This window comes from Mauremys reevesii, linkage group 5 (assembly GCF_016161935.1).
Source record: "Mauremys reevesii isolate NIE-2019 linkage group 5, ASM1616193v1, whole genome shotgun sequence".
NCBI lineage: Eukaryota > Metazoa > Chordata > Testudines > Geoemydidae > Mauremys > Mauremys reevesii.
In genome coordinates, this window is record NC_052627.1 from 83504219 (window position 1) to 83527943 (window position 23725).

The 23725-nt window shown below is 39.9% G+C and overlaps 1 protein-coding gene and 1 long non-coding RNA gene across 22 annotated transcripts in view; one reads left to right on the plus strand and one right to left on the minus strand.

Annotated features, from left to right (window-relative positions):
• The window catches only part of PCM1 (pericentriolar material 1), a 75584-nt gene that overhangs the window by 25547 nt on the left and 26312 nt on the right, over positions 1 to 23725 (minus strand). For 19 of the 20 annotated variants that reach the window (XM_039540280.1, XM_039540279.1, XM_039540278.1 and 16 more), the window contains 10 exons: positions 23215 to 23432; positions 20050 to 20204; positions 19832 to 19961; positions 17894 to 18025; positions 10182 to 10372; positions 9071 to 9268; positions 7062 to 7281; positions 6770 to 6915; positions 2271 to 2464; positions 1030 to 1210 (listed from right to left, as the gene is read on the minus strand). In XM_039540280.1, the coding sequence (XP_039396214.1) occupies positions 1030 to 1210; positions 2271 to 2464; positions 6770 to 6915; positions 7062 to 7281; positions 9071 to 9268; positions 10182 to 10372; positions 17894 to 18025; positions 19832 to 19961; positions 20050 to 20204; positions 23215 to 23432 (1765 nt within the window). The remainder of the gene's footprint in view (positions 1 to 1029; positions 1211 to 2270; positions 2465 to 6769; positions 6916 to 7061; positions 7282 to 9070; positions 9269 to 10181; positions 10373 to 17893; positions 18026 to 19831; positions 19962 to 20049; positions 20205 to 23214; positions 23433 to 23725) is intronic. The other variant, XM_039540281.1, reaches the window with a different exon arrangement.
• LOC120406072 lies at positions 13852 to 23403 on the plus strand. Of its 2 annotated transcripts, none has more exons than XR_005599063.1 (3): positions 13852 to 13937; positions 17397 to 17485; positions 23265 to 23403. It is a non-coding gene; the product is annotated as an uncharacterized LOC120406072 (long non-coding RNA). The 2 variants fall into 2 exon arrangements; XR_005599064.1 differs by lacking the exon at positions 13852 to 13937 and adding an exon at positions 15963 to 16438.

Genomic DNA, 23725 nt, shown 5'->3' on the forward strand with positions numbered 1-23725 from the left:
CCCAAAGCATGGGATTGCATCCCTGCCCATCTTGGCTAATAACTATTGATAGACGTATCCTCCATGAACTTATCCAATTCTTTTCTGAACCCATTTATATTTTTGGCTTTCACAACATCTCCTGACAATTTAAAAAATATTAAGTGCAGCTCGAATTCATGTTCCTTTCTATTTTCCTCAGTAGGATTTGACTTCCAATTTTTAAAGGATGCCTTTTTGTCTCTAATGGCCTATGTTCTGTTGTTTAGCCATGATGTGTTTTTTGGTCCTGTTACTTTTTTTTTTTTTTTTTTTTTAATTTGGGATATAGATGTAGTTTGAGCCTCCATTGTGGTGTTTTTAAAAAGTTCACTCTTGGGATTGTTCCTTTTAATTGCCATTTAACTACTTTCCTCATTTTTGTTTAGTTCCCCTTTATGAAGTTAAATGTTACCGTGATGGGTTTCTTTGATATTTTCCCCCTACAAGGTTGCTAAGTTTAATTACACTGTGGTTGCTATTGCCAAGTGGTTCAGCTCATGGACCAGCTCCTTGTGCGCCACTTAGGACTAAATTAAGAATTGCCTTTCCTCTTGTGAGTTTCAAGACTAGCTGCTCCAAGAAGCAGTGATTAAAGGCAATAATATATCCCTCTCTGCATGATGTCCTCTAGCACAACATTATGTGACTGTATGGCAACAGAATGTATCTCATCTACTCATTAAAATAAGTATCTTTCAATATTTGTAAAACTTGGATATAGTTTTTCTAAGTATAAAACCTGTAAGACCATTCAGCAAACACTGTGCCTAACTATACCCAGTGTATCTTTCACACATGCCAAAAACTGTAAATTAAGACCACACTTTTCTGTCAACAGAAAATAGTCATAACACAGGTAGGGAAGAGCAAATTACAATGAGGATTGTTCACCCTTTAATTCAATTGTTTACCTTTAAAGTAGAAGTTCCGATACACTGATGGGTTCCAAAACCAAATTACAAGTAAAGAATGATTAAAGGAGAATTCCACCATAAATAGTTAAAATACCTTTGTTTCTCTGCTCCAATAGAGGAACGGCTTTCAAAGGGCTTTGGAAATGCCATGTATTCAGCTTTTCCAGAAGTGTTATGATCTAGGGGTTGCTGCTGTGGTTGCTCACTGTTGTGTGGGGTAACATTATGTGCAAAATCTCCAAAACCAGAGGGAAATACAGGGTTGAAGTTCATACCTGTGAGGGTAAATTAAAGCTAATCAGAAGACATACCACACAGGGAGAAAAAAAAAAAGGTGACACCACACATTAGAGAATACACTGCATATCACTACAGCTTCAAAGTTTTATCATTTATGCAATGTTCTAGTAAATATTTTTAAAATGCTCCTTCCCCTATGGTTTTCACATACCAAAAAGAAAACAAGAAAAACGACAGTAGCTGATTTTAAACTGCTGTGATACTGGGGCCTTGTCTTAATTTGTCCCAATTTCAACCATGTCTGAGCAGCCATCACTGTAGATGCACAAGTGCAACCCATAGTTTACCCAGGGAAATCTACCATTTGCACAGTGTAGCTTTTTACCCAGATTTCAAGCAGGGATAAGTTCTGCCAATGCAAATAGAAACTTTGTCTGTCTACACTAAGGGTTTGTACTGGTGTAGCTGCTCAGTAACATATAATGCCTGTTTGGTGGCAGACTCAATCCAAAACAAGTGTTGGCAGTCTCATCAGAGAAGTCAAGTAATGAACATGTTCACTCTCCCCACGTAGGCAGTCCTTCTTCAGAAGAGTGTTACTGCACAATGGCAGGGGCTTGTGTGGAAACTTCTTTTAACAATCCTCATCCTATACCTGACCTATATATAGGAGGATTTCAAACATCACTGCTGTAATCTGGCATGTTTTACCAGCACTAAGTTCACTTTTTTCCCCACTGCCAGATAGAAGCCATGCCCTCCACATGGAGCTCAAAATATGTACTCCATCTCTTGGCAGCAAATGTTCATGCCCATCTGCTTGGATAGCCTGGGCTCACAACCTCACAAGTTGTTTGGACCATTTCATTAGGCAATATGATCTGGGAAACATATGGAGAAAAGAAGGTAAAGCAGGCCTCCAGGAGCTAAGGTTAATCGGTTTGCAGAGGGAAGTAGAGGGAAAACAGTAAAAATACTATTTTAACATGAGAACCCATTTACCAAAGTCTAACAAAGCAAAATGTTTATATAACTTGTACACCAAAACTTTGCATTTAGTCATTTCTTTCTCTTTACATTTCCAGAAATACCTACCTGGTGCAAAAGAAGAAAAATTAGAAAATCCAGGTATGTTAAATAGATTCATAGGTTGTGGAGGAAAACTGAAAGGACAAAATACTGTAGGAGATGGAGGTGGTGGCGCACTGCTGCCTCTTTCCTTTCTTTGTGGCTTCTCCTGCTGCTGCTGTTCTTGTTGGTACATAAGATCATTTAACATCTGCTTTAACCTATGAAATACAGAAAAGTTACTTCTGAAGAGAAAGGTATGTTACAAAAATGATATATAGTACAATAGTTTCATTTATTTCAAATGCATGTAATTTCAAAAAGACCTTAAACTGGCTTTTTCCCCCACCTTCCCTTCAATACAGCAATTTTGAATGAATTGTACAGTCCATATAGAGGAAGTCCAACAACTAAAGCAACATGGAAATCATATAGATTTGCATCTACATATTAACAGACAACCATGGCTATAGAGTAGGCCAAATTCCCACATAAGCTGATATTAATGAAACAAAGCATTTTTGGGGAAAATTTGCTAAACCTGGTTTTTTTCATAATTTCAATGTACTGAATTTGAAAATTGTTACTAAGAAGAGTTTTGAACTTGAAGATAAGTAAAATACAAAAGAGAAAATTGCTACCATTTGAAACTTAAAAAAATAAAGTAAAGGAGAGATACTAAATATTGAATATGTTCCTCATTTGAAATACCATACTATCAGAAAATACAGGGAGTGATCTCTGTAGAAGATTATACTCTCTGCTTCCTCTAGTCACATGAGGATATGCACTGGAATTTTGTTGGTTTTGCAGTAAGGACTTTTACAATTAAGTAAACTAACTACTTTTCAGGTATTTTTGATATGTTAAGGAATTAAATGCACTGCTGTCCATTACACAAAGTATCATGCACAACACAGTCTGATAAATTATTTCTGTAAGTTCTCTTTCAAAAATATAAATTTATTACTGTTAGCTAATTATCAACCTAACTAACGCTGACTTCTACTTACAGTGTGAGTGAGTTCTTAGTACTGATTTGGATAACAATGCCATGGCATAAGTGATATACTGGTAAATATTTATTTGTTCAACATTCATGTGACAGTTAATTGCATTATTATTGTCATGTATTCCTTAGACAAAACAGGGAGACAGTCCTGAATCTGACATGTTCCTCAACAGTATCTTATGAAAAATACATTTGCCAACAAGTGAAAAAGGAAATTTTGCTTCTAGCAAACATGGATTAGCTACAGTACAGGAGGCAACCAATGCAAGACAGAAACTCAAGATTTCCAGAATAGGGATGCAATTGATAAAATTCTACACAACTCTTCAGTCTGAATGCAGGTAATCATTACTTTGGCATATAAACTGCACATATGCAACATGCACAGATAAAGGTAAAATTAGCAGACTTCATAAATCCATTGAAGCTACCTGTAAAGAGTGAACTGCAAGCCCCTTTGTGTTACAATCACCAAAACCTCAACAGTGTTTCAGAGCAAGGTCCCCCCAGAGTGAACTAGAGTCTTTGCATTTTCTGCCAGGATTGAAGTTCCATAACATTCAAAATAAACAAACATATACTTGAGGCAGAAGAGTATGAACACGAGTTCAGTGTACATGTAAATGGTGTTAAGTGACCTTATAGTCTCAGAAGGGAAATACCACCTTAACTGCTATAAGCATTTCTTGAAAAAAGTAACAAAAACTAAGTGTGACTAATAGTGGTCCTGACTTGACAATGGTCTCACTTAGTAATGAGTTAAAACATTGTGCCCCAAAAGGACATGTCCTGGAACTTTCACAGGCATGGACTTTTTACTGTTTTCTCTCAAATGAAGTTGTTGAAGAGGTCCGACATTAATTTATAAGTTGTATAGCAACCTTCACAGAAAAAAATTCTACTATTGATGGTATTTACAAATTCATTGTCTTAGGTGATCACCTGCTTCTAAGAGACAAATATTCGTGCTTGTCAAATTTTGTCACATCCCTCAGTAAAGCAGAAGAAAATGTATCAACCATTCAATTTTTCAAGACCGAGCCGGAAAATGAATCTCTCTCAATGGTACATGTACCCCTGAAATTATGCTTAGATATACTTGCTCATCCTGATTGCCATGGGTTAAACACCAGTGAGGAAGAGGCACTAGCCTGAGTCCCAAACAGCATATAAATGTTTTTGCAACTCATCTTGGCTGGCCAGTCTACTCTTGAGTTAGGAGAAGCTGAAGAAGGTGGTGGTGGTAAGGACGGAGGACACAGAAGATAACATTGCAGAAGAATGTGAAGATGAGAAACAGGAATCACACAGAGAGACCAGGCCATTAAATATAGCACATTTCATCTACAGTGTAAGTGGAGGTGAGAAGTGGACACCCAAACATGTTAGCCTTGGAAGTATACTTCACCAGGCAATAAGAACAAAAAATCTTGTCCAGATGTTTCACAACATTGGGCATTGCATTAGCTGCAAGGACGTACTTTGAGTTGACACAGCACTGGCCAAGAGCACTCTGATGTCAACGAATGAGAATGGAACAGTGATCCCATCAAACCTAGTTAAAGGAAGCTTTACGCATATCACTGCAGATAACATTGATAAAATAAGCACACACTTGATGGGCAAAACACATTACATACCAGACAGTATGCAGCCTGGCAGAGGAGACCCGCATCAGATCTGATACTGCAGGACACTGAGCCAATAAATCATGCTACTTTAAATGTTCCAGATGCAATACACCATTTTTCCTGCTAATATCACAGCAGAACCAAAATTCAATGAAGATGTCCTAGCAGAATGATTTAGTGAACACACAAAAGATTGCCAGTCAGCTTTGAAAGCACAGGCACAGGATATTATTTCCCCTCAAACATCAATTTGAAAATCCAAAAATCAGACTGGATACATTTTAATTAAAAGCACAGTAACAGCAATTCTCCATTAAACTACATACAGCTACATGCCTATCTTTCAGTCAACAGCTCATGAAGCTGATACATTGAATCCTGTCATGAAAAGATTTGCACAAGTCACAGATCATCATCAACAGAAACATGTTGATGTTTGTTGATCAAGCACTCTTCCCTGTGATGATGAAGCTAAAATGGACCGTACAAGAATATAAAGATATCCTGATACTATGCTTAGGAGGTCAATAACTTCCCAAGAGTGCTGGGGCAGCATACACAGGATTTTGAATTGTCAAGTGTGTGGACAGAAAGTGAAATATTAGGTAGACAAACAATAGAACATGTAATTGCTGGTAAAATGTATGCAAAAAGCCACTCATGGTTACAAGCTCACTCTATAGGCAACGTGGGGAACTGCTATTACGACAACTTCTGAGCTATCTACAGCAACATGACAAGAAACTCAAAGAAAAGTTCCTGGATTTGGAAAAATTCGATGCTGCGGAAGATTAATATAACTTAGTGCCCATTCAGTCATCAGCAAGTTTCCATGACCAGGTGGCATCATTTGCACTGAACTGTACAGACAATCACCACAATTTCAAGTACATGGATATGGTGTGTATTCTTCTACTCTTCATCAGAGCTCAACAGAATGAAATTTGGGACCTCCATCTATGTGTCTTCAAAAGAAGGCTTCTATTTTTTTCACCAATACAATCACACAAATTATGCTCAGTGGGGATTCATGTACTTAGCAGAAATAAACCAGCTCCCTCTGGAAGTACTTGAAGAACTCCATAGAGACAACTGGGTTATGAAAGTTTCCAACCACAGATTCAGTCAGGTAGATCCGGACCACTCCAAAGAGTGACTCACTCATGCCACTGTTAAAAGAGGAGGAGGAATTACAGGTATTACAAGAATGTCCTCAGGAGATGGGCTCTCTAATATAATCTACGTGCCCAAAATGCAACCCAAACCAGAAAATTATTAAGTCTTGGACTAGAAGATCAAATTACTTGCCATGAATTCACACCAGCACAAAAGCAATATGATCATGTTTATTATATGTTCCTGACACTTCAAAGATTCAAAATTATTCACTAGTAAGCCAGCCGACACACTAAATAAACATTGCAATGAAGGATGTGGCTACAGAAGTGATTTAGGGAACTCTGCTGAATGCAGAAATATTTGGTCAGGAGCAACTGAATACTTTGGTTCAGGAAAGGCTCATAAACACCAAAGGAAAGAAGTACAGTATAAATGATTCCTACAGAAATGGAAGTTTTTTTTTCATTCACTGTAGGAACTCCACCTCCCAAAGTGACGGTAGCTAGCTCAACGGACACATTCATCTGTTGACGTAGCTGCATACACACTGAGGATTAGGTTGGCATAGCTATGGCACTCAGGGGGGTGAATTTTTCACCTCCCCAAGTGCTGTAGTTATGTCAACCTTACTTTTACATACAGACCAGGCATCAGTTTGATTTATTTAAAATATTTATCAGTGACGTAAGCTTTTTGTTACTTCTGAATCATTTCAGCACAAGTATTAGCAAAAGTCTTTCACAAATACAGGATAAATAGCATACCTTTGAACATTATTCTGTTGCCATGTCAGCTGAGTATAGCATTGGTTTAACTGGTGCATTATAAGGTGCACTTGTGGAGATGCAACATTACTGGGCATCACACTATAAGGGCCTGTAAGCAGAGTCTGTAGTAGACAAGAGAGGGTCTGTGGAAAGAAGGAAATGCTGGTCACCAAAACTTCTGAAGTCAGAGATTAATTATTCCTGTAAAATTTAGAGGAAAGAACACCACCACTACAATGTATGCCATATAGAATAATAAGATACCAGAATAAGTGCTTTTGATATTTACCTGCTGATCCTGCATCAAGGTCTGACAAATACGGACACTAAATTCAAGCTGTTTCTTTAACTGGTTAATCTGCTCTTGCCATTGTTCCTTCTCCTCCACATAAGAGAGTTCAGACATCCACTTAAGGTTTTCTTGCCGCCGCATGCTAATATTCTGTTGTCTTGTCTTAGCCAATGGACGGTAATTCCCATCTGCTGAAAGAGGGCGGCGATTCTTCCATCTGGGGAAAAGGGAGTGTCAGATTTCTTGAAAGTCAAACTAACTTTGTAAGAGAAGAAAGTTGAAATTTGCAAAGAGTCCATAGTTTCAGTCAACATTTCCATTCTAGGTAAACTATTAACACTTTTTGGCAAGAGCAGTTACAGTTTCTTATTCCCAAGAAACTTACCCATTGGCACAAAAAAAACCTACTTTAACTTTTAAATTCAGTATGAGTTGGAGAACTGGCTTTTGTTTTGAGATTGAGATCTAGGAATTCAGTATCTTCTGTTGCAGCTCTTCTTTTCTTATATTTTATATGGCAAGCCTAACTTGTGAGTAAAGAATTTATTTTTCTAATTTCTATATATACTCACATGCTTTTATAGCTTATTCATCGTAAAACAGCATGGGAGCCAAACAGAATATTTGCTGGGGTCATATTGGTGGCATTGTAAAATCATGCAAAACTGAACAAGTGTGCTCAGCAAGAGTATGGGATAAAGCCCCAGTCTGTATTAAAGATGCAACTGTACATGACAACTATTAATATACCACCTCCACAAATGGGTTTGAACAAATGGCCAACCAATGGAGTGTTTCCATCACTAAAATCAGCTAGTACCCCATGGGACTACAGAGTAACTAATGTTATATCTATCTTTAAAAAAGTTGATAAAGATGATCTTGGAAATTATAGAGCTATAAACCTTTCTTAAGTACCAGGAAAATTAGTAGAAGGGATAATTAAAAACAGAACCATAAAATATCTACACAAACATGCTATGATAGGGCACAGCTTCTGTAAAGGCAAATCATGCCTCTAATCCAGGGGTCATCAACCTTTGGCACGCGGCCCATCAGCGGATTACGTTTTGTTTACGTTGACCATTTGCAGGCACGGCGCCCTTGCAGCAGCTCCCAGTGGCCGTGGTTCGCCATTCCTGGCCAATGGGAGCTGCAGGAAGCGGTGGGCCGCAGGGACACGCTGGCCACTTCCCGCAGCTCCCACTGGCCGGTAACAGCGAACCACGGTTACTGGGAGCTGCAGGGGGCCATGCCTGCAAATGGTCAACATAAACAAAATGTCTTGCGGCCTGCCTTCAGATTACCCTGATGGGCCGTGTGCCGAAGGTTGCCAACCCTTGCTCTAATCTGTTAGAATTCTTTGAATAGGTCAACAAAATAGAGGAAGGTAAACTGGGTGATATGATTTATTTTGACATTCAAAAAGCCTTTGAAAAAGTCCCATAGCAAAAGGCTATGAAGGAAACAAATTAGTCATGTAGCAAGACAAAGTACTGCCATGGATTAGAAAATGGCTAAGAGACAACCAACCAAAAAAAAATAAAAAAATCAGAAATAAATGGTTAATTTTCAACATGGCAAAAATTAACAGTCAGGTGCCCCCAAATGTTTCATGCTAAAACTGATGTTTAATGAAAAACGTGTTGAACAATGAGGTGGCAAAATTTGCAGACCATATTCAATTATTTAGATTTGTCAAGACTAGTAGAGACTGAGGAACTTCAGCTTGATAGCAGATGAAATCTACTGTTGATTATGCAAGTTGGAAGGAATAATTTGAACTACTCAAACACTGCATATAGCTAGTTTAGAACCTAGCTATAACCTCTTGACAAAAAAAGATTTGGTTAGATGCCACACTTGACAGTTTAGTGAAAAAAACTCTGTCTTCTTCCGCTATTGCTGAGTAGAATTTTGTTATCAGCTCTCTCTGTAGAAAAAGTGCAACACTATTTTATAAAACTTACCCTAATATCAGACCAATATTAAATAGAGCAACTAACCTATCTTTATTTTCTTTAACACGATATGTACTTTGATCATTGCTATGGGGATACATGGAGAAATTGTCATTAGAACTGGACTCTTGTTCTTCCTCTTCTTCCTCCTCTTCTGCCTGAACAAGTCCATCAGAAAGATAGCCATCTCCATCCTCTTCATCTAACGCACACTGGGTAGAACCTCCCCATGTTGCCACTGTTCTAGTGAACATTAGACATTAAAAGATACAGTCAATCTGCCATTAACAAAGGATAACAGCTAAAATCAGATTACTAATAAAATTTTATATGCCAATTATATCTACGAGTTGCATCAAAATGAATTTCGCAAACCTCTTACCAATGCAGAGACAGTCAACTAATTTAAAAAGAACTACTTGTGTTTGAACTTTGTAACTTACATTGTTAACACCTAACATCAGAGAAACTTATCTATGAATCCAAACAAATTGAAATGGCCAGAAGTGATCACCTACAAAGATCTCCTATATTACAGAGACCAAGGACTTCCCTGAGTTAACTCGTTTGAATTATAGCATATCTTTTAGAGAAAGACCCAGTGTTGATTTAACACCTGAAAAGAAGCCATTCTTTCAAGCTGGAATCAAACCAACAACTTAAGGATATCTTTCCAAACATGCTAGAGTCCTGCCAGTTGAGCTACTGAAGGCCAACCTAGTATTTTAGGCATTTGACAGCATTTTTCATACAGCCCTTTTTCCTTGTTTATATGCGTTTTCCCCCAGTAATGGGGAAAAAGAGAGAAAAAGCATTTTGAAAAATATAACATCAAACCCCCCAAAAAATGGGAGGAAGCTCATAGGCAAGCGGGTACCTCAGAAAAATTTTAGGTAATGTTTTGAAAGTCACTAGATTATAAATTTCCAGTATGCCTTTAAAACTAAAAAAATATAGTTTACTACTTTTTCTCTTAAACACTGGATGTGGAATTTTGTTCAAAGTAAACACAATAAAAACAGTCTCTTACTAATTTATTTTTAAATGGAGTACCTCTGTGACATTGTTCACAACAAATGTTTAATATACAGTACATGATTCTAGACTCCAAAGGTAAGACCATATAAAGCAGGATGGGTGTGACTCATGCTCTTACTTTTCCATCCTACTTTGTTGTGGAGTACATTGGGTCTCTGATCCATCACTTTTAACAGATGCAGCAACAGTAGATGTGTTTTCTGCCAAATCTCTTCTCCTCTGATGTTCAGCCATTAAAGCTTCAAGCTGCTTTCTTCTCTGTCGTAACTCTTCCCTTAAGATCTCATGCCTACGCATCTCAGACCATAGCTATTTGAAATAAAATAGTTTAATCCTTCTGTTTCATTTTACAAATTTAACTATATTCAAAACCATTAAACCAACAAATTATGCAAAGCTAAAATTTTTCAAAATTAATTTGATGTGACTATATAGCAGAACAAGCAAAATGAAGAAAAAATCCTAAATTACATCTTGACACACCTATGATGCAAGTTTCAGCATTTATGTTGTAAGAACAGAATGTAAGTTATGTCAATAAAAGTGAGGCTAATAAAATAATGGTTCTCCTGTAATATTAAGAGGTGATCAGGACTAGGGCCACATTGTCCAAAGGGCTGCAAAAACTCAAAGAAAATAGTCTCTGCCCTGAACACTTTAACATCTAAAAAGGTAAGTAACATAAGAAAGTGGGGAGAGAAGAATCCAATCAAATTGTTTATATTAATACTCTATAAGAACAATGAAAGTGTATGATTTCCATTTATCACTCAAGCTAGCTATCATTAACTGGCTGATTTCTTACCGACGTCAAGGCAAAATAGGGTCTTGAGGAGGAATTTGAAAGAAAAAGTGGTAACAGTTTTATGGATCAATTCATGAGCATTTATGGATCATCTTCTTGTCAACTGTTTGAAATGGGCCACCTTGATTTCATTAGCACTACAGAAGTGATTTTTCCTCCCTTGGTATTCACACCTTCTTGTCAACTGTTGAGAATAGCCCACTTTCACCTTAACTGAATTGGCTCATTAGCACTTGCCTTACCAAGTGGGGGTAACTCCCATCTTTTCTTGTGCTTTTACCTGCCTGTATTTTCCACTCCATGCATCTGATGAAGTGGGTTTTAGCCCACAAAAACTTATGCCCAAATAAATTTGTCAGTCTCTAAGGTGCCACAAGGACTCCTCCTTGTTTTTTCATGAGCATAGGAAGCATGAATGAAGGGACAGGTGTTTCTGCAAGAAGCTGTGGCCCTAGCTTCTTCCCTGGCTATATGAGGACAGGTCCCCACTCCTCTCAGTTCCTTCACACAAAATGTCCAGAAGGGAAGGAGGGTGGGTTGTGGAATACACATCTGCATCACCAATAAGACAGAGGACCAAGTGGCAACCCTGCAAATGTCAAATATAGGAACATGTCAGTCCTAGGATATTAGAGACACAAAATGGGTGAGGTAATATCTATTATTGGACCAATTTCTGTGGGTGAGAGAGAGAGAGAAAAAAAACTCTGTGTAAGCTTGTTTTTCTCACCAACAGAAGTTGATCTAATAAAAGATATTACCTCACCCACCTTCACTCTCCAATATCTGAACGTTGCTTAGAAATTCCACTGAGGTTGCCTGGGCCCTCATGGAAAGAGCTTGCACCCGTTGAGGAGGCACAGTCTGAACTACTTCGTATGTTGTCAGGATACAGAAAGTTATCCAGCTGGAAATCACTTGTGAAGAGAGATCGTTTGCCTCTTCATTTGGTCCACATATGAAACAAACAGATGAGATGAAGAATGGAAAGGTTTAGTCCTATCCAGATAAAAAGCTAAGCAATCGCTTGACATACAATATGTGAAAATGCTGCTCATCTGGGGTTGAATGCAGCTTAGGGAAGAACCCTGGTAGATATGTAACTTGGTTCAAAAGAAACTGAGAAACCACTTTAGATAAGAACTTAGAATGCGGCTGCAAAGGTACTTTGTCTTTGGAAAACTGTATGCAAGGAGGCTCTGTCATCAAAGCCTGCAATTCTCTCTCACTCCTTCCAGATGTTTTTGTCACAAGGGAAGCAGTTTTCTGACACAGAAGGGAGAAAGAAGAAGTTGCCAGGGGCTTGAATGGCGGTCTCATAAGAGCTGCTAAGACAATATCAAAGTCACACAACGGGGACTAGTTCTTTAACCAGTGGATGGAGACAAGTGACTCCTTTCAAGAACCTCACTTCCATGGAGTTCAAGCACACTGACTTCCCATGGATAAGTCAATGAAACATGGAAATCACTACCAGGTGCACTCTCAACAAACTAAGTGCAAGACCAGAAGACTGAAGGTGTAAGCAGGTACGCCCAGATGTCCTGGATACAAGCCATTTTCAGTTGAACTCCCCAGGCTAATGAGGAGGTCAGAGAGCTAACATTGTCTTGACCACGGTGGAGCAATGAGAATGAGGTTGCCATGATCCAATTTCAGCATGAGAATGACCTGCGGGATAATCGGAATAGGAAGAAAAGCATACAGGAGTGCAGATTCCCAGCTCAGGTGAAAAGAATTGGTCATGGGGCCTGGATTGAGACCCCCTTGAGAGCAAAAGAGATGATTGTCGAGATGCCCCAAACCATAAAGATGGATTGCTGGACACGGGGCTTCAGAAACCACTCATGATTCAGGGAGAAATTTCTGCTGAGGTGATCCACCAGGTGGTTCTAGAACCCAGTTAAATGATCAGCAGCAGGGTAATGTTTTCTCTGATGCAAAACTTTAAGAGCCTGATGACCTCCTGACATAGCAGGTTGGAGCATGCTCCCTCCTTTCTGTTCATGTAATACTTCACAGTGGTACTGTCAGTAAGGATGTGCATCGCCGAGTCCCTAATGTGATCTTGAAGGGCCTAACTGGCACTGCAGATGGTATAAAGCTCCAAGACACTGATATGCAGAGAAGTTTCCTATTCTGATCACAGGCCTTTCACTGACCCCAGATGCACTCCCCAACCTACTAAGGAGGCATCAGTGGGGACTTAGCGAAGGAAACACCCTGGCACACATTGCCCTGAGCCAGTCACCACCATAAGGACTCCAGGATCGGCAGAGGAAGTTGGACTGGTCCATCCAAGGATTCAGATGACAAACCAACTTTAGCCACATTTGAAGAGGATGAAGGTGCAACCTAGCATATTGGATTACTTATTTGCATGCAGCCACATGGCCTAGCAACCTCAGGCATACGCCGACTATTCTTGAGGGTTGAGTTCCCTGCAGCTCCAGAGATAGGTGGCAAATCGCATGTAAGTCAGTCAGTAGCAACACTCTTGAACTCAGAGTTTAGTAGGGCCCCAATGAACTCGATTCTTTGAGTTGGAACCAGTGTTGACTTCCCGCTGTTTAGGATGAGACTTAGATGATCATCTAAGTGTAGAATGAACTGAACATGAAAGAGGACTTCTTCTCTGGACTTGCTTCTCAGTAACTAATCATCCAGATACAAGAAGATACGAGTTCTCTTCCTGAGGTATGCTTTCACTACAATCATGCACTTGTTAACATGCCAGGCGGGAGTGTAAGACAGACCAAAAGGAAGCACGGTATACTGATAGTGTTGGTTCGCCATGACAAACCATAGAAACCTCCTGTGGCTTGGGAGCACTGCTACATGGAAATAAGCATTCTGAAGGTCCTGCAAACCATTTGCAATTTAACATGGGGAGGATAGTTGCTAAGGTGACCAGATGGAATCCCACATATCTGATGTATTTGTTGAGGTCACAGGGGACATGACTCATCCCTCAAGGGAGTAGAATCCTTGCCTCTAATGTTGCAGTGAAACCTCCTCCACAACCCCCAGAGACAGTAGAGACAGAACCTGCTCCAGAAGTTATGTCTTGTAAGAAGGGTCCCTGAAGAGGGATGGGGGAGGGGGAACTGTATGGCACCAACCCTAGGTAACTGAGTCCCAAACACCAAAAAAAATGAGCCAGCCTGTCCCTGAACAGGGGAACAAAGATGGACTTCTGCTTGGGACATACAAGTCAAGATGGGCACTTACTGGATGCCAGGGGAGGACAAGCCAGTCATGTTCAGAGAACAATGCCTGCTGGTTCGCAATGCCCATCTGCCAAGAAGAGGAGGTCTAAATCTTCCTTCCCATGAAGTCCATCCCCCCCTAGACTCTGTCTTTAGTAGAGATTTATATCTTCACTGTCATTTACTGTGGTTACTTCCACAGTAAACTCCCAACAGAGTTAGGGGCTGGGTGGGAGCAGAAACCTTCAAAACCCAGCATGGGACTAAAATATGACTTCTCTGCACACTTTGTCATGGGAGGCTATGAAGTCGGAGAATTCCAGTGTCTTTTTGCAGGCTCCAAGACAGCCTCATTTATCAGGCTGGCTATTCTCCCTGGAGCGGATTGGAGAATATTCAGCAGCTTATGCGTATTCTCCTGCATAAACTAAGCCTGGATGCCTAGCAGCCATACATCTAAGAAGGTCCTGATATGCCTTAAAGTCCTCAGACATCAAAGGAGAGCAAGAGCTTGGCATGGCAGAGCTGTCCAGAGATGAAGAAGCAGTGGTTTGCTCCACCAATGACAGGTCCTTTCTTGACTCTCTCTCTCTCTCACACACACACACACACACGATTGGAGGCCTAGAGGGATGGGCTCAGTCTCGCCTGTAGCTGGTCTGAGAAGGGAAGCCACCCATGGGATCAGTGATCTAAGTTTTAGAGCAGCTTGAAGAATGGGACCTGAAAGACCGATGAGAGTCCTGGCATTGGTGATCAGTAGGCACTGAACCAAGAACCCTCTCAACTGCAGAAATGATGCCAACTTCAATACCAATGGTGATCCAAGGACAGTCTCTAATGCCTATCAGGCAATGACGAAGGGGAGGACGACCTGAACCTGGGTCTCGAGGAGTCACACAGATTCTTTGGTGACAATGGAGCCAGGCACAACAGAACAAACAAACAACCAGACTCATCTGAAGCCCAACAGAAACAGCATCAATGCCAAAAAGGAATGGGGAATCTGCACCAAGCGAGACATTCCACCCACCCAGTACCAGAACAGGCGCCAGCACCAAGGCCAAGGACCAAGGCCAAAGGGGCCATCAGCATTGCGAGGGTCTTCGGTGCCAGTCACAGCACTGGTCTCAGTTCCACTGTCTGGGACCTGGGCGGCCTGAGCTGCAGTGCTGATGAACCCAGCAGCTCTACGACCCAGCCAGAATGTGCCACGGGCCTAATGGAAGATGAAGCATAGAAGCTACAGCACCTTCAAACTCCTGAACTAGTGGAGAGTCATGGACTGAGAGGGAAAGCAGGTCTGATGTCACCTGATACGCCTCCAGCGTGGAGACAGTCAGCACTGGTGCAGACATCATCAGTACCACACTCACTGGATGCCCCATGGCCAGAACCAGAGCTGATATGGGCTCTTGCTGATCTCGACACGGTACCAAGGAGAGGTTAGATAGACTTGCTCCATTGCACGTGCCAGAAGGAATATGGCGCTGGTCAACACTCCTCTTAGAAGATGAGAAAGTCTCCCATAACCTTGGAGCGCTCCATAATTAGTCTTATGGGACATCTTCCTCACCTCACCAAAGGAGGGAGAGCAACTCCTCTTCCTCTGAGGAAACACTAGAGTCCATGTGAAGCAACATGACTTGCTGGTTCCGATGGCAACCATCAAGCAGACGAGGGTCTCAGTGCTGAAGTGAGCCTCTTGTCCTGTTCCTTCAGGTGCTGCTTCACCCATAAGTCTCTCACCACCTCCGTCCTCTTTTTGAATGACTTACAGATGGAACACCATTCCTTATCATATCCCTCAGCCACAACAAGCACCTCACGTGAGGATCACCACCCACCCACATGACAGGCAATGCTTGAACCTTGGTGAGGGTATCATAAAGGGCAGCCAACTAATCCAACTAACACTATACTAACACTTAACTAAACCTGAAATGCTACTAGTTTTCTGGGATTTTTTCCACTAGATTATGAGACCGAAAACATGAGATGAAAATACCACACAAAGCTTCGACATAAGCCACAGGCAGTGAAAAGGAACTGAGTGGGGGTCAGGATGGAGCTGTCTTTATATAGCCAGAAGAGGGGCTAAGGCCATGAGGGCACAAATGCTGTCCTTCTGGGTACTGCTAGGCAAAGTTCTCCAGCTTCGGTGCACTGGGCACAAGTACACCTCTGTGGAATACATGGCTGCAGCTATTCAAAGATAGTAGGATGAAGTAATGGATATGTACGGAGGAGCAAAGTTGTGAAGGACCTTGAAATCAAGAAGAAGCTTGAACCTGATGCAGTGAAACAGGGTAGTGGAGGAATTTAAAGGGGAAGGTAATATGGTTACAGCAGCCGGTAAAGGTAACTTTTGAATAGTTTTGAGCAGTGTTTTGAATAGATCTGAATGAGGTGATAAAGATGTCAGGGAAGACAGATAAGGTATATTATACAAAGCATAAAGGCAAGCAGACTCTGCTTTTGTTACAAAATAGCTGAAGACCTTTCTAGGCGAAGTTTCCAACATCTTTGAAAATATTAATTTGCTTATAGAAAAGGCTATATTTTGAAGTTAAAAATCAAAAGTTACTTATGGAGTTTTAGAAATATGATTATCACTACATGCTCTTAGTGTTACACCAGTACTTTTTTTAATTTTTTAGCAGAAAGAGACCCACAGTTTATCGAAAGGCAAATTTAACTATATAGATAGTCGTAAGATGCTTATGTTTAACTTAACCAAATCCCAATTTTCAAAAGATCTTGAAACCCAGCCAAATTTTTTAATTTTTAAAAATGTGAGTTTAAAGCCTGAGCATACAAAATGGTCATCCATAACTGGGACAGCAAAAGCAATACCATCGTGTTATGAAAAATATTAAATGGAAAAATGAAACTGGTGAATGAAAATGTATAGCTGAAATTCAGTGACACTTATAGTTAAGGCTGTACAAGCATTTTGTTCTAAAGGATAATTTTTAGACACCTGTAATTTGTCTCTCCTTATTCTTTGTTCTGTTCTCATTTTTTGTTTTAAAGTCCTCAGTAAAAAAAAATTTCACCATTTGAGAACAAAAACATGACAATCCTATCTTGTCTTTATAAAAAAGATTTATCAGACACTGTTAGAAGGCAAACACTATATATTTTGCAAGAATACTCCTTACGTAAGAGATTACCTTTTGATGGTTTAGGGGAAAATCTTTGATTCAGTGAAATTACAAGGATTTCTAAGAAGTATTTTAGACATACATAAAGTTTCAGTTAATTGATAAAACTAATGATCTGCCATGTTAACTAAGCGAAGTGTGTGTTTACATAGGGTGAAATTATCCAGTTAGATGTCAGGATGGAACAGCGGAGCTGCATTTGCGTGCACGAGGCAGATCACTGGGAAACTAATTTTAAGATGTAAGCATGTGTGAAAGTGTCTCTCTGTGATTGTTTATAAGGAAGGAGGCAGGAATATGACGAGTCTTGCCTCATTTCATATTCTACATGGACTCCCTGATTGGATGGGTTGTTCTTGGAATCCAGTTTCTGCTGAGATCTGCTGAGATCATTCAATCCCTCTGGTTATAATTTCAAAATTCATATCCTTTTTACAGCCAAATTCTGCAATATTTGCTTAAATATTTCTTTTGGCAAATACTTCTTGCTATTAAGGTTCATTGTTTGCTTTCTACAAAAACACCATATATCTCAACATGTACATAAAAAGACTTAATGTTTCAAAATGTTTAAAGGTATCTAAGGTATTTTCCTCTTAAAAAAAAAAAAGAGTAACTGACTCACAAGCAAGTCAGAAATGTCAAGTACCTCATTGTCCATTGTTACCGATTCTTCAGGTTCAAGAACAGGCTTGCCTGCTGCGCTACTTTCAACAGCTGGTGTTGAAGTAGCAGGTGAAGCTGGTCTATTTGCTGGGCAATTCCCCAAACTAGCTGACAACTGAAAGAAAAAGATTTTAAAATTAAATTAAATATATGTTACTAGAGTAAAATAACATAGGTTATTATTACTTTCTGCAGTTTCTACTTATTTCTTACTGTTATTGGATATGGCTATGTCCCCCTCCCGCCAACTACTCATACACAACTCAATTTTAGACTTCTTGAGATAAACAGCTCAAAGTCGACATATGCTATTAAGAATAGTCTCAGAACCCACATTACCTATACTTCAACCAGCATGCAGCCAACCTTACATTATGATCAATGCTATGTGTAATGTAAACTAAATCAGAAACTTTGTCATAAAAAATTAATTTTAAAAACTCAAGCCAACATTGTGCAATATGGTAGAATGCTGGTCCCTTGAGCTCTTTTAGTAACTAGCATTTTCAACTGCCTGAATGAAAAATATTTTTGAAAAACGTCAACATTTTGTTAACTTTCATTTTAAAAGAACCAGTTACCTTCACATCAAGGATTTATTCCAGATTTAGGGAAAGATTGTAGTGAAAATGAAGTTGACAAAAATTAACAAACTTTGCAAAGTTTAGTAAGGTGGGATCATCTGAACATCTGTTTTAATGCAGCCAAATATAAAGTCACCTTCACAAGATGAAACATTACTCTGGAATGCAGGGGCTCTGAAAAGGACTTAAGGGTCATAGTAAATAAGCTAATGGCCAGGAATTTCCAGTGACATTATGTAGCTAAAAAGGGCAAATGCAATCCTTGCATCTATAAGCAGGAGAACATCACATAGGAGCAGGGAGGCAGAACCTAGCTCTGTATGTGGCAGTACTGAGACCATTACTAAAATGGTATGTCCAGTTCTGGTGTCACCACTTCTAAATGAATACTGAAAAATTTGAAAGAGTTCAGAAAGGAGCTACAAGAACAATTTGAAGTCTGAAAAACATGCCTTTTATAGTGAGAGACTTAAGACGCTCAATCTATTGAGTTTATCCAAGAGAAGTGTAAGAAATTAAATGATCATGGTCTACACTACCAGTACATATGTAGGGAAGAGATTCTGATAGTAGATGTCGCTAATATAGAAGAAAAAAGGCATAACGAGATTCAATGGTTGGAAGCTGAAACTAGACAAAATGTCGGACTAGAAATAAGGTGCAAATATTTAACAGTAAGGGTAATTAACCATTGGAACATATTACGTAGGAATGTGATGATTTCTCCATCCCTTGAAGTCTAAATAAAGACTTGATATCTTTCTAGAGAGATATGCTATAGCTCATATAGAAGCCAGAAGCCTAATCCAGAAATTATTGGGCGAGGTTCTATGGCAAGTGTTATAAAGGAGGTCAGAATACATGATTATACGTGATCCCTTCTACCCTTTATCTATAATCTATGAATGAGTCTTAGAGTGGTTTTATTGAACAAAATTCAACATTATGAGCATAAACAACTTGAAGTTCTGAATTTCAATTTTTCTACTAGAAAAACTACTGCTGAGAGAAACATTTGGTGCCCCATTGCCTGATATTCTTGGTGTATGTCTACACTACAATAAAACACCCACAGCTGATCCGTGTCAGCAGACTTGGGCTCAGGCTGCGGGACTATACAATTGCAGTGTAAACATTCAGGTTCAGACTGGAACCTGAGCTCTAGGACCCGCAAGGGGAGAGGGACTCAGAAACTGGGATCCATCCCAAGCCCAAACATTTACACTGCAATTTTAATAGCCCCAGAGCCCGAGCCAACTGACATGGACCAGTCGTGGATGTTTTACTGCAATGTAGACCATACCCCTGGAGTCTGTGAAGAAGTATACTCTACCTACTTGAAGGTCAGGACAAGCCTTCTGTAATGCTTGGATTTTTTCCTGAATCTCAATCAGTTTCCTTCTTTCTTCTTGAAGTTGTTTAAGTTCCCGCTGTTGCTGCTCAAGTTTAGCTTCATAGAATTTTTCTCTGTAGTAAGAGATATTAGCTGCATATTACTTAGTAAGAGATTTGATGGAATTGTGATCTTTCAAGATAATTTAAAAAGACCATATACCTTGCTTTTTCATTCAGTCTCACATCTTGTTGCAATTTGTTGGTGCAAGCTCTGATATTATTTGGTTGCTGCTTTGCCTCCTCTACTTCAGCCAAAAAGAAGTCACCCACATTAGCTATGTCAGCAGTAGTTGCTTCAGGCTCTGTCTCATCATCCTGTAACAGCAGGAGTGCAGTCAGCAATATTTTTCAATCAACTGTATTTTGTCAACAAATCTGGAAGCAAATCGTGCTCTGGCCATGTGTGTGTATGTATAGTCTATATAGCTGGAGCAACAGTTTATAGATGGAGTGTAATTTTTTGGAGTACTATGAACAAAAATATGACAGTTATTGAGGGACAAGAGTAGAGCTGGAATAGATAGTGGTCATGATCCCATCTTAATGGGGTCACCAGGGCTGGCTTAGATTTGCTGGGGTCCAGGGTCGAAGCCCAAGCCTCAGGGCTTTAGCCCTGGGTGGCAGGGTTCAGGTTATAGACCCCTTCCCTAGGGCTGAAGCACTTGGTCTTCAGCTTTGGCACCTGCAGCACAGCAGAGCTTGAGTGGGCTCAGGCTTCAGACCCTCCTCCTGGGATCGTGTAGTAATTTTTGTTGTCAGAAGGGGGTCGCAGTGCAATGAAATTTGAGAACCCTGGAATAGGCGATTGCCTATTTAATCGTCCTCCTATTGAGATCCTGGCAAAACTCCCATAAACTTAACCAGAAACCAAACTGTGCCTGAAAGAGACAAATTTAAAAACATTTTAAAAGAAAGTGCCCTTTATGTGGCTTAAAAGCCTCATTTTCTTGGCTTTTGATATTTTTTTCCCCCCATCTCATGTACATTTAGGAATTTTTGGCTTAATCTAAAAGTCTATGAAGCTGAAACAGCCATTCCTGTTGCTGTCCAAGATGAACATTCTGAATCAAGAACCAATTAAAACAGAGGGATTATAGAAGCCAGAGCAGAGAGAGATGCATATTCACAATGCAGTTATTGATTATGCAAATAACTGTACTCAGATTAACTAAACTGCTGCCAGTCAGAAAGGTTGGAAGGATTCAAATGTACAGTTTAAAACTATTTGCACCATGATCATGCACATCACAGGGAACAGCATAACAAAAAACCCTAAATCTTAAAGTAGCTGTTCAGCAGCTCTACTCTCTGGCTACGACAATTCCACTTACATAAGAAATAAAACGCGCACTTTAATTAAATTATCAGATTGTAAGAATTACAAATTTTTAATATTGTACAGGTTTTTATCTTTACATTTACTTGCTGTGTAAAGGTAAAAGATGTACAGGTTTTTTTACTGCCTTTTGTGGGGTATTATGTTAATCTTGTTTCAACTGAAAGTCAAGAGGAGGAATTGTTTGGGGAGACAATCAAAACCAATGAAAGAAAAATATTCTATTTAAAAACATTATAGGGACACAGGCAATTCTTATTTGGCCCACAAATTATGAGTTTGAAAACAAACTTATGAAAATATTGACCAATACTTTTTTTAAATTCCAGTAGAAACAGGTGATATTAAATCTGTTCCCCTGCAGTGATCAAAAGCCAAATTTGCAGACCTCAGAACCTGAAAGTGATACTGATTTCACTAATATTCATTATCCAAGATGGAAAAAAATGCAGAAGCTAAGTGATCACAACATGGCTCCTGGAGGGCTGGGTAGCTGAGCTACATTGCTGAGCACTAATTTTCCATTATCTCCTAGGAGGAATGCTGCCTCTTGCTTAATTTCACTGAGTAAATGATTCTTATATGGATAAATTTTTATACAGTGCTTTGCAGCCCTCTTAAATGACAGGCTTTTTGTGAATATAATAGTTTATATTGTGTTAGTTCTTAAGGACCAAGCAAGAATGGGTCCCATTGTGCTAGGCACTGTATAAACGGAGTAGCAGACAGTCCCTACCCTGAAGAAATTACCCCTTTGTCTGACTTGGCTAAGAGAAGAGACAGAACACACAAGCAGTGTGAACAATGTGATGGCAGCAAATGGCATGTTAGTTCGATGATTTATTTCATTTTGGGGGAAGGGTTACTTAGGAAGGGATCAGCTAAAGCAAAATAAAAATAGAAGGGAAGGCAGATGTGGGGAGTAGAAGGCTGGGACAGGTGTGGAGTGAAGCAGAGGGGAAGAGATCATGAGGGAAGGGGAGTGTTTGAAGCAAACAGCCAATCAGCACAGATCAGAGTATCAGTAATAGAGCATAAACAATGAAAAATTAGATTTTTAGAAGTCACTTAGGGATCATCTATGGTGTTTCATAAGAAAGTTTTTTACATTATAATTTAAGTTTAAAGACCCTCTGAAGCAGGGTTTCTCAACCTTCTGCTTTCTGAGGCCCCACCAACATGATATAAAAACTCCACAGCCCAGCTGTGCCTCAACAACTGTTTTCTGCATATAAAAGCCAGGGCTGACATTACAGGGTAGCAAGCAGGGCAACTGCTCTGGCTTCGGCTTCAGCCCTGAGTGGCAGGGCTCGGGGCCCTTGGTTTCAGCCCCACATGGGGCTTGTCTTCACTACAGGGGTAAGTCGACCTAAGTTACGCTACTCCAGCTACATGAATAATGTAGCTGGAGTCGAAATAGCTTAGTTGACTTACCCCAGTATCTTTACTCCGCTGCATCGATGGGAGATGCTCTCCAGTGGACTTCCCTTACTCTTTTCAGAGAGCTGGAGTACCGGGGTCAACCCGAGAGCGCTCTGGTGTAGATTTAGCAGGTCTTCACTAGATCCACTAAATCAATCCCTGCTGCATTGATTGCAGCAGCGTCTGTCGCCCCGTAGTGAAGACCAGCCTGTGGTGGGGCTTTGGCTTTCTGTCCTGTGCCCCAGCAAATCCAACAGTGGCCTTGCTTGGCAGACCCCCTGAATCCTGCTTGTAGCCCCCCATGGGGCCCTGGACCCCTGGTTGATAACTGCTGCTTTAAAGAGCATTTTAGATTTGTGTTTCAAATGGACCACCTCCATATTAGACAAATCAAACTATTCTCCTTTTTCAAGTTTTACAGTGAGCACTACCACTCTATCAGTCTGGTCTGTGCACAATGTTAAAAAAAAATGCAGTTAGTTCATACACTCAGGAGTTAGTAGTTTATTTGGGTTTTTTTAAATCATGTTCATGGGCATGTAATAAGACTGTATTTGTAAAAAGTACCTGTACCATAGCTACAAGATTTTGTAACTGTTTAAGTTTTTGTTTTGCAGCTATAAGTCTACTGATCTTCTGCTCAAACTCAGCATCTCCAGCATCAGCATCAGCTACACTGCTTCTGCAGCTAGATAAAGAAACTTCACTGGCTCTGTCCTCTTCCACTTCGTCATCACCACCTTGTGATACATCAATATCTTTGTCACTGTCCCTATTACGACAATCTGAAGGAAAAACAGCAAAAACAGTGCCAAGGTTGCAGATAAACACTAGTGAACTTGTTAAAAATCACTAAATGTTCATACGACTAATGCGTTTCTGATCTGAAGCTGTACTGCTCAATGAAAGGAATCCAGTCTAGCATTTAAACCCTTGCTGAACACTTAGTTTATATGCAAATCTGAAGCTCCCAAACCATGTAACCAGGAAGAAAGCCTAAGGAGTTAACATGCTCCCAAACACACACTCATCAGTTTTAGCTCTATATACAGTAATACTTGAATATCTTTTAAAACAT